This window comes from Ciona intestinalis, chromosome 9, assembly GCF_000224145.3.
Source record: "Ciona intestinalis chromosome 9, KH, whole genome shotgun sequence".
Classification (NCBI taxonomy): Eukaryota; Metazoa; Chordata; class Ascidiacea; order Phlebobranchia; family Cionidae; genus Ciona; species Ciona intestinalis.
In genome coordinates, this window is record NC_020174.2 from 2837341 (window position 1) to 2848960 (window position 11620).

The window sequence follows — 11620 nt, forward strand, 5'->3', positions numbered from 1 at the left end:
TATAACGACTGTCGTTTTCCGGCCACGCGAGGATAAAGTAAGTTACATTACATTCAGTAAATTCTTACCATTGACTGACTTGTACTTTCAACATTAGGAGGTGGTGGTCTGGCAGGTCTTGAACGTTGCATTTTTTTAAAGATAATTAATGTTCAGGTAAACGAATACAAAAAGCTGTTTAAAAAGTCATTAATTTGTAATTCCGAAACTTGACTTTGCGAGGGGAACCACCGTTTAGAAAGCACCTTTTATCACATGATCAAAACAAATTGGGATAGAAATCACATACCTTTGGAGGATTTCTATGTTGTTTTACAACGGCATTGTGGGCCAGGCTTAAACATGTCGTTGTAGCGAAGAAAAAAGTGCTGTTTTAAAATTCGTTGTAAAACAAGACGTCTCACGTTTGTTTAACATAAAGTATGAAAAGAATCTAAAACTCATATGGTTTATATATCATTGTTTAAAGTTGTCTTAATAAAAGAAAAACACCCTTTGTACATTGTGATAAATTGTTGCGGCATTATCGCGCAAAGCTATATTAGCTATCCCTGTAATATGTTTCATTATTTGTAACAGCTTGTTTTTCCGTCACTTTAGGGTGCTGCGAATCTTTGTCTAAGGTTATACGTGTAGCCCTGTTACTATTACGTGTTAAACATGGAGAGTCAAAACGAGCAATTTAAGAAACTTTATCTTCAACTAATGGAGGCACACTTGAACAACAATTTTAAATATGTTCAAGATCTGGTAAACAAACTGAACTCCTTGAATTACCATGAAAGTATGGAGTTTATCACTAAGCGAACTTGCACAGACCTGATACTCCATTTGTTAAATGTTATCTCAGAATGTGGTTTGGATGCATTTGATATTTTACCTTTCCTGAACCTCATGAATGAGGTTTCCACTAAACAAGGAATTGTTGTTTGTCAATACTCAGTGAATGTCATCGTACAGAACTTGAAAAGTATTTGGTTTCAAATTTTGTCGCTAAAATCTTCAGAAAATGCGGCGATTGGTTTAATCACAGCTGTGGCGGCAGTTACTTATGGTAATGGTTCATATGTTTCGCCTGAACTATTAGATTGGGTAATAGGAACCAGTGGTAACAGTGCCAGCATCGGTGCTTTGATATTATCAGACTCAACTTCCATTCATGCAAAGAAAGCTTGTCTGCAGTGTTTATCTGGTCTCTGTCTCGCATCTGAAAGCCGAGTTTTGATCCCAGATGAAAGAAAACATCGTTGTCTTCAACTTTTTATTCATGCTTTACAAACTACACCATCACTTGTCGACGTGCCACATTATCGTGTTTTCTTCGCTGCATATAAAGGACTTCAGCTTGTTCTTCAAACCTCAACGGCCCTTATCAACAAAGAAATTGGTCCATTGCTGGCTGTCTTAAAAAAGCATCTTGTGTTTTCTCTTAATGAGTCAAACCTTGAGTTTCCAACCGAGCTTCACCCAGTTCCCATCCCGACTGTTCATCCAGTAACGAAGATGAATGAAAGAGGATCTGGATCAATTGTGAGTGATCGGAAGAAGAAAAAATCCAAGCGTGGACCATTACTACAACAAAGCACTGGGAAGCCACGAAAGCAACCTGAAGAGGTACCTGCTTCCTCCACGGAAGTTCCAGATGAAGTGCTGGCTTCATCTGCAAACCAGTTTGTGTCAAGCTCAGAGTCCGAGTTTTCGGACACCGAAGGCGGATTTCGTAGAAAAATGGGATCACTGGTCAAAAAAATCCGTCAGTTTGCAATGAATAGTTTGCAAATAGTTGTGAGTAAAACAAAGAAGCATATTCTCTTTGGTTACTGGAATTCTTTTTTTCCAAGTACAGATTCAGAAAACAACATCTCTTTGCTATCTTGCATCACTGATGACTCCAGCACCAAGATGCAGGTCGCTGCCCTTATTACTCTGTGTGGAATCTTAGATGGAAGTAAAAGCTTTTTGTCCCTCGCAGCCCTTGAAATCCCATCTGCATCTTTTGTTTCATATTCTTCAATGCTTGGTTCTTCCATTCATAAAATCCATGGCACACTACTATACTCACTATCAAAAGAAAAGTCTCACGTTATTCAAGTCCACCTTCTCAAAGCTATTGGCATGCTAGCAGAGAACACACCGTATTCAAAACTTAACACTGGACTAGTTGAGTCTGTAGTTTCAAAGGTTCGAATTGTACTGTCAACTTCTCAGAGCAATGATTGTAAAATCGCTTCATTTAATGTTTTTTCCTCGTTGCTTTCCAACACTCCTGCTTTAGCAGAAATGGTGTGCTCAATCACCAGCACAACATTTCAAGATCTGTCATTAAATGTTAAACCTAACAGCATTTCTAGACAGCTAGCTGATGTTACTTTACCACAGACTACTCTGACATCTTCGTGGCTGGTTGATGAATGCATTTCCATCTGTCTCAGTACGGAAGGTGAATTCCGATTATCCTTGCACATAGCTGCTATACAAACGCTGTCATCAGCTGCCAAGTTTTACTTTCCTGTGGTGAAAAGTTACGTCAATCAACTTACAGACTTAATCTGTAACTTGTTGAAATCTGCAAACTTGTATCTTCGTGCTGCAAAACTTCTCGAGAATCTGGCAGAAAGTATGCTAAGAAACTCACAGAATGACCCTGGACAGGTAAATGAAAATCTAGTGTTCTGGAACAAGCTTTTATCAGGTCCTTTACAATCCCTGCTCCAGCAGGAAAGTGACTGGCAGCTTCATACCATCATCTGTGTTATTTTATCCACCATTGGACCTGAGGTTTTCAATCAACTGAACAGCAGTTTGCAAAGATTCTGTCAAACCATGTTGCTTGGACTAACTAACGATGAGGACTATAGTGTTAGGTTCACAGCTATTCGATCTCTAGCTGTATATATCATGTATCCTTGTTTAAGAAAGGACACAGGATTTGTAGAAGACATGGCAGGCTGTGTGTTGCGACTTATGGAGGATGAGTTTAGGATTGTTCAAAATAATGCAGCGTGGTCGTTTGGAAACCTCACTGATGCGATGGTTTTAAATGCAGAGTCGTCGCCAGATTTTCTTGACAGTCTCAGTGCTTCATTCCTACTTAGTCTGCTGGAGGCTGGCATTAAAGCAGTCAGTGGAAAAGACAAATTACGTTTCAACATGATGCGTGTGCTGGGAAACCTTCTGCGCGTAATGCAAACAAAGCATGTTACCATTCTAAGATTCAGAAAAGGAATTTTGAAAGCAAAATCAATCATCATATCCAGTATGTTGAGTGATTCTTCGATGAAAGTAAAGTGGAATGCATGTCTGGCATGCGGCAATTACTTGCACAACAACCTTTTACCTATTGGTGAATCGAGTTGGACGGATGACGTGTATGACGCACTCTGCAAGACTGTTTCTACCTCTAAGAATTTTAAAGTTCGTAACAAAGCATCGCTTGCTATTTGTTCGGTTCGAAATCGTGAAGGTTTTGGAAGCAAGTTTACAGATGTCTGCGTTTCTATTATAAACTGCCTACGACATGCCGATTCAGATGAGCTAGGACTAGCTGAGTACAACTTTAAAGAAAAACTACAGGAGCAGCTAATATACACCCTACTTTACCTTATACCATTAACTACAAAGGAAGATATACTAACCATTGCCAAGACCCTTGTGGCTGAGGACAATGAACAATTACACTTCCAGCTTAACCACTGGTACAATGTGCTTTTAATCAGGATGAATCCCTCCCCAACAAAAGCCATTTCTCACACAGAAACTGAAGACAAAACTCAAGACGGCTTGCAGGAATATGTAACGTCTTGTAAAATGAATGACACTGATAAACTGAATTTATTTAAAAGTGTAATCGAACCATGGCAAACTGTCTTAAAGCATTTAGATTCAGCCAACAATGAAATTGATTTGAATAAGTTAACTCAACTATTTATTGTGCAATGAAACTTAAATAGTTACTAGAAATGGCTCTAGCATAATAACATGCTGTTAATGTGTTGTGACGTTAAATTATTATAAGCATGGTGCTGCAGTCCAATTTTATGTATTGCCTTTGATTGTTAAGTTTTAGAACATACAAAATTACAAAACTTTAGTGTTTATTATATTCTTACGCTATATTTTACAGTTCAACAATTATGCATGTAGGAAGTTTTTAAGTTAAAACCTTTTGCGCATTTTTTTCAAAGTTTTGTTTTTTAAGCTTTATAGTTTCCGTACTGCTTCTTTTTTTAGCCAAAAGGCTAATCTAACATTGCATTAATTTAATTCTGTTCATGCTAGGTCATACTCACCATAGGTGTAATATCTGTGAGTTAAAACTCATGTTTGTAATTTAGGCCATTTAATTTGAAAACTCACTCATTAAAATGGATGATACTGAGGACAGTATTGAAGTTTTAAAGATTGCTGAATTAGTGGCAGAGGCAAACAATGCAGCCATACCTGGCTTACTTCTGCAGCTAAAACGTAAGAATTTTAAAAAGTGTATTCAGATGCTAGTAACAACTACTTTAACAACAACAATTATAGTAGATGAATGTAAATAAATAAATGAAACTTACTTTATCCCTGCATGGTCGAAAAACAACAATCCTTAAACACAGGTGTTATGTTTCATACACCTAGGGATGCACATTACAGAATAATTAGGTATTCTAGGATATCCTAGAATACTTTAATTCGAATCTAGAATTCCGAATCTAGAATTTCGAATCTTTTTATATTTATAGGAAAAAAAAATTTTACCCACAAAAGTCAGTTTATTGACCCTTTCATAACAGCCTTGTTGGATCTTGACTTGTAAAATGATCAAAAATTGTACTATTGGGTAGTTTTTGCGTCATGAAATGTATAGCAGGCTATTAAAAGACGTTACGAAACGTTTACTCTCGAAAGTCCCACAAACACAAAAATATTTTTTTTCAAAATTAATAACTTTCAAAAATTGTTAATATAGTATATGAGATGACGTGTAATGACGTCATTAAACAGAATACCGAATCCCGTAATTAGATTTGAATACAAAAGGATTCGAATCTCATGGATTCGAAATTCTGTAATGTGCATCCCTACATACACCTTCTGCCAGCTTACCAAGTTTGTTACTTTGCAGGTGATTCTTTTTTGGGGATTTTTTTATGCGTGTTTGATAATTTGGACAACCTATTTCATTACTTAGTGTCCACTGGGTTAGAGTAATTGCCGTTAAGTGTCTTCAAGGACACGTATGCTCACAATGTAGTGGTGAAGAGCCTTGAACCCATTACCTCTGGGTTAGAGGCAGAAGCGCTAACCAACTGTGCTACGGGCCAGAAACGAAAGGAATGACAGAAATGTTTAGTTGAAAACCCAAACACATGTTGTTTAGTAGTAAAGTAACACTTTGTTTACATGCATTTTAGCTCTACTTGATAAAGCATCTGTTACAAGTCAAGAGGTTCGAGTTATTAGAAGAAGCATTTGGAAATATGATCTGCTTTCTTGGTGTGCTATTGCTCTACAGTATGAATACACAAGGGTAAATCACGACGTAATTTAAATAATAAGACAATTGTGTTTTATACATGTGTTAAATACAGTTACCCATTTTAATTTGAAATTTTCGTTTTAGCGAGGCTGTTAAAATTGACATAGACAGACATCACTTGATCACTTTTATTGTATGTTTCGTTGAATGAGTCAAAAATATAACTTCCCAGGTAAAAGGAGGTCTTGAATCCGCTGTTCGTATTTCTCACATATTATGTGATTGTTGTTGCCACATTGATGTGAATGAATCTCAAGAATTCTCACAATCCACTCTACCATCTGCTGTGCACAGTTTCCTTAAGATTATTCGACAGTTTCAACAGAGGATAGAAGAAAAGTTGAAGGTACATGTCAACCACTATTGGATTTAACCAATAACTAATTTACTGGGTTCTCAAACTGTAGTAAAGCATCAATTCTAGACTAAACCCGAAGTCCCTGGTGTATCTCGCTGTAGGACATTACTTCTATAAAATAAAAACACCAAGAAATTGTTACAATATTTTGCTCTTCAACCTTTTTATGAACGGCATTGCATGCAACCTTGTTATAATTGTGCATCCTTTTTTTAAATTACCTCCAAATCCAGCCACCTATATTACAAACCGTGACCGACGCTGAGCTATGTGATGAAATGCTAACTCTTCTTACTTCTCTCATCACCTCCCATCCCCACCTGTGTAAACCTCTTCTATCATGTGGAGACCTCCTTCGTATAATAATGGAGGATAACCACGGCCACCTTATCTCATTACGAGCTATTTCTATCATTGACCGAGCAATTCGTGTGAACAGGTAAATATTTTAATGAATGAATTAATGTACTTTACTTTATCCTCACGTGGCCGGAAACGACAGTCGTTATAACATGGGTGTTCTGTTTCATACACCTCGGTGCCCGCTTACGAGTTACCAAGTATGTTACTTTGGGGGTAATTATGGTTTTGGATTTTTTCATTTTTTTTTATTTAGGGCTAATAATTTGGACAACCCATTACTATTAATGACCACTGGATTGGAGCGTTTGTTGTTAAATGACTAGCTAATAAATAACATTTTAATAAATTTGCTGTGGCCTTCCTTTGTTTAATAATGAGAAACCAAGTTTAACTTAAACATATCAGTAAAACCAGAACGCACAAAAAGTATTATCGTCATGAGTCATGACGTAAAATGTAATAATGATAAACGAAAAATCCTAGTCAATGTCATTCGACCGTGTAAAAGATGACTCCTCAAATACGGCCTGGTGGCGCTATAGCATGGAAAGGGAAATGATTAGGGTCTAATGTAATATCATAACAGAAATTAAACTTCCCTAAGAATAAACAGGCCACGCATTGCTTTTGTGTCACCAATAATTTTAACAGTTAAGCAGGGTAATTTCTTGTAAACACATCACACATGGACAGGAAAGCACTTGACATTAAACCTAAAAATGGGCCTGCTGCTACTGTTACTACTAACAAAATCCTTCAAATTGTTTTTACGGTATAAACAAGTTAATATTTCTTCTGTTTGTGATAAATTCTCTGGATTTGGGGAGGTGTTAACTGGATAAATTTGCAGTGAACAGAGAAGTCCAACTGACAATTTAGAGGGACTAGTATGATCAATTTCTTACTTAAATACAAATTTACCTGTAATCTTTAGCAAGTGATTTCTTTATAAACACCTAAAGTAGCTTGAAAAGTACAATAAGAGAGCAAAGAGCTCTTAAGAGTGAGCATGTATTAAACTAATCAGCATAATATTAAACTCTTTAACTAAAATGGTGGCCAAAAGATTAAAAACAAACCAGAAGTAACCATCAAAGTGTGTAGAGTGCATATAAAAAAGTCACACAAAAAAAAAAACAACAAAAATAACTGTTCGATGAAAGAAGGGTTTATATGAACACTTATGTGCGTAACAACACATATAAGGTATGAATGAATGAAAAGACAGGTAGTAACGGTAAAACAACAGCTGTTGAGACACGCTTATTGAAAAAAAAAGAAAAAATGTTTTAGATAAAATGCGTGATGACTGTTACACCCTACAGACAATACTATGTAAATTAAGTAAACAATATTTAATTAAACGTATTAAAGTTCTAACTGAAAGAAAAAAGGAGCTTGATATACAATTCAAGTAACAGCCTTCTCTTCCCAGGCACTGTGTAAGCCAGGTTGATCGTCCCACCATACAATCCCTGTTAGATGAATTGGTTTACAAACTTACATCTTTATCAGATGAGGATCTTGCCAAGTCATCATCGAGACTCATCGTATCTTTATCCGATGCCCATCCTCCTCTTGTTCCTCTCATGGTTACAAGATTCAAGTGGGAAAATTTTAAATTTCTTTTTATTTGTGTTTCTTAACTACAAATATTTATTGTATGACAATAAAAATGTATTCATTATTTTACATTAATCTAAAACCTATTTCACAGCTCATTTTACTTTATAAAATATAAGTAGGTGCTTTCAATATATGACCATAAGGATATTGGATATATTAAAGTCAATTTTTTTTAATCATTTTTTTTGTTGTTGTTTTACAATAAACCGAGTCCTATTTTAATGCTGAGTATATATTCCAGCCTTATTTTATACCATTACATAATATTGTGAAACTCGTTTCTTGTTACAGATATTGTGTATACATTTGGTGGTTCAATATACATATGTTACCTATTTTTATATCTGTTATGTTATACAGGGGGTTAAAAGTGATTCTCCGGCGTTGGGACGGCCAGGGTTTTGATCGCGAACTTTCGAAGTTGGTGGCTGTACTTGAGGCTGGGACTGTGGAGAATGCAAAGCTGTATAGAAAGAGAAATGCTGTTGCTGTAATATGGGCTTATTATCAGGTTTGTCTTTCTGTTCTTATTTTTAATACAGTGTATTTACATTTTCAAGAGTGTATTTTTTGCAGAATAATATGTGGAAACTTTGATACAGTGTTTAAATTATGCGGGTGGAAAAATGTTCCTATTTTTTTAGCATTTTCTGTATGGGTGATGTTTTATGATACGAGTCACCCCATATTTATTTTACACCGGTATATTTTCCTGCATGTCGTATATATTTTAATACTTTCCTTAAATTCTTTGAAAAGTTTTGAAATGACAACGGTCAACGTTTCCTCTTAATAAGGGTTACAAAGCTTCGCTATAGCATGTATTTAAAAAAAAAATTTTGTACACGAATGTATATATATATTCTAATTATATATATTCCAAATTCATTTTTGTATTACAAATTCTCCCAATTCGTTGGCTAGGTTATGGCATATATATTATTACATTTACATTCATTCATTATATATATATATATATATATATATATATAATGAATGAATGTAAATGTATATATATATATATATATATATATATATATATTTATAATCTTTATTTTGTTCAATAATAGACAGTTTTAAAATAACAATATTTCCTCCCTGTTATAAAGGGTTGGAAAGCACGCACTCGAGTAGCGAAGCTTAAACAAGCAATCCCTAAACTCCAGGGAAGCTTCAGGAGGAGGAGGGAGGAAAGAGTGGGGGAAGAGGAAATGGAGAGAACTGGAAGATTGCAGGTTTCGCAACAAAAGTTGGAGAACAGAAGATCTTTCCGGAAAATGCGAGAAAAACAGTTGGTTGCAATGGAGATTGTGCCAGCTGGTAATTTATAACTAATAAATGAATTCTGTTTTCTTACAATGGTGTTTTATACCACAAGTACTAAGGTATTGTTTTAAATTCTTTGATATTTTTTACTTGGTACTAAATTAAGTACAGGAATTGTTTTGTTTTTGGGTTTGTATTGAAACGCAAAATAGCGAATGAAAACTAATGCAAGTACAGACGTATATATAGGCCGCTTAATGATGACATAGCAACACAATTAATGATAAACCACGTTGATTGCTTTCTGTTGTGTGTGTGCCAGGAGGTGTTTCTATAACAGGAATAATACTTGGGTACATGCATTCAATCTTGTCAGCATCTGAGATTTTGTCGTTGCCTGTACTTGCCTATCTCTGGTTCAGACTTTTTTAGTATGCAGAATTTTTGTTTTTATTACTGCGACAGAGAATATGTGATCAAATTTAATTTTCAAATCATTTTCCTATCTTTTTATCCGATTTAACAATATTGACCAAATTTAATTTTCAAATCATTTTTCTTTTTTTTTTCAGGAAGAATCTCGGATCACATCCAAGATGAAGAATCTTCTGCTGCAGTCCGAATACAAGCTCACTGGAGGGCGCACAAGCAGAGAAAAGTATTTTCAGCGAAGCGGAAAGTTCACAGAGAGAATAGCGCTGCTGTTGTTATCCAGAAGCAGGTATCATGTGTATGATATTGTAATAAATGAATGTAATTTACTTTATTCTTGCTTGGCCAGAAAACGACAGTCGTTATAACATGGGTGGTCATAAACCTTGTGCTATCTTATGAGTTACCATGTATGTTACTTTGTGGGTGATTGTTATTTTTGAAGTTTTTTTTATGTATGGCTTATAATTTGGACATCCCATTAGAAAATCTGTTGGAGCAATTGCTGTTAAGTATCTTGCCCAAGGTCACATACGCCCACAATGGTAGCGCCAATTATCTCTGGGTAGTGTTTAGTATGCCATGTAGTGTTTTTTTATAGAAATATATTACTGTTGTTCTAAGAGAAAGGTATGACATGTATTGCCAGCTTCACTGGTTGTTTTGTTTTTATGTTACTTATATTTTAAAGCTGTTGTGAGGCATGCAGAAAAAAATTGTAAATAATTTATCTGAAATAAATATATATACTTTTTTTTAGTGCAATTTGTATATTTTTAGCATTTTTTATATCTGACTTTGTTTTGTAAAGGTAAAAAAATTCCTGAGGAAAAAGACCAACCCAGAAGTTTTGGTTGCCGGAAGTTTAAATCAATATATGGTTGACAATGATCAGAGGGAAAAAATAATGGGGAAAATTAAAAACTGGCAAACAGTAAACAAGGTGGTATCTTAATGAATTAATAAAAAATATTATTAGTTTTTGGTTGTGAGCATTGACAGTCGTTATAAAGCTGGTACGGGTTTAAACTGTCGGCCAAAAATTACCAAAAACTATTAGAATACCCATACAGTTACATACATGGTAACTCATATGCAGGCACAAGGTGTATAAAACAGAACACCCAAGTTATAACGAATTTCATTGCCCCGCTATATAATGATGAACGAGTTACATTCATTTATATCATTCACTTTGCAGAGATCTGGAGTTCCCATAGATGAAGCCACTAAAATACATGAAAGAGCCCAACAAATGCTATTGTTACATCATAGAAGGAAATTAGCGACGAAGAATGAGGAGGAGCAACTTAGGATGATGATGATTAGGATTAAGATGGATGAAGATGTATTGAGTGGTGGGTATATGTTAAAACCCTTCGAAATAAATGTGGTTTAATTAACTTGCATGGCAGGGCAACGAAAGTTGTTGTAACATGTTCTGTTCTGTTTCATACACCTCATGCCCACTGGCGAGTTACCATGTATGTGTAACTTTTAGGAGGAATATTTTTGGATAACTAATAATTGTCTTGCGCAAGGAGTAAGGACACATACGCTCACAATGGTAGCTTCAAACCTGTAAACTCTGGGCTAGAGAAGGCTGGCTAACCATTTTGCCATGGCATCAATTTTCAACAGTATTTTACAATAACAGCATAAAATACAAATATTTTAGACTTACCACCATTGAACGAGGCCACTGAAGAATCTGTAGACCTCCTAGCATGCAAGTCCAGTATTGTTCAAGCAGCAGCTGAAATAGAACACCATAAACAACTTCGAGTTAATCGAGAACCTTGGTGGAAACGACTAAATGATGATAACACTGATGATGTGGACTGTTGGGCCAAATAAACTGTGATAATGTGTTTAGTTGTTAGTGTAAGATTCATGGTTTAAAATATTAGATTTTGTAAGTTATTTTGTAGTAATGTCAGTATTTAATATGTTTATTTTTGTAGTTTAATAAAAAACAAGCGCACTTTCCTTTTGAGCTTTAGAAAGAGAACTATGTTATAAAAAAGCGATAAACGTGGTGTCTATAATTG

The 11620-nt window shown here is 35.2% G+C and overlaps 3 protein-coding genes across 4 annotated transcripts in view; 2 read left to right on the top strand and 1 right to left on the bottom strand.

Moving 5' to 3' along the window:
* The window catches only part of LOC100186436 (spartin), a 9104-nt gene extending 8855 nt beyond the window's left edge, over positions 1-249 (bottom strand). Inside the window, exon 1 of one of the 2 annotated variants that reach the window (XM_026836111.1) lies at positions 55-249. The gene's annotated coding sequence lies outside the window, so the exon portion shown is untranslated. Of the gene's footprint in view, positions 1-48 lie in introns of both variants that reach the window. The other variant, XM_026836110.1, reaches the window with a different exon arrangement.
* A 353-nt stretch (positions 250-602) lies between these two features.
* LOC100176222 (HEAT repeat-containing protein 6-like) lies at positions 603-4278 on the top strand. The gene has a single exon (XM_002125281.5). It carries the CDS (start codon positions 661-663, stop codon positions 3937-3939), a length of 3279 nt encoding a protein of 1092 aa, XP_002125317.1. The 5' UTR covers positions 603-660; the 3' UTR covers positions 3940-4278.
* Positions 4248-11558, top strand: LOC100184818 (IQ calmodulin-binding motif-containing protein 1). Its single transcript, XM_002131826.3, has 11 exons — positions 4248-4464; positions 5400-5515; positions 5697-5870; positions 6116-6321; positions 7681-7851; positions 8232-8382; positions 8981-9191; positions 9710-9858; positions 10381-10512; positions 10771-10927; positions 11248-11558. Exons 1-11 carry the CDS (start codon positions 4365-4367, stop codon positions 11424-11426), a joined length of 1746 nt encoding a protein of 581 aa, XP_002131862.1. The 5' UTR covers positions 4248-4364; the 3' UTR covers positions 11427-11558.
* The last annotated feature ends 62 nt before the right edge of the window (positions 11559-11620 follow it).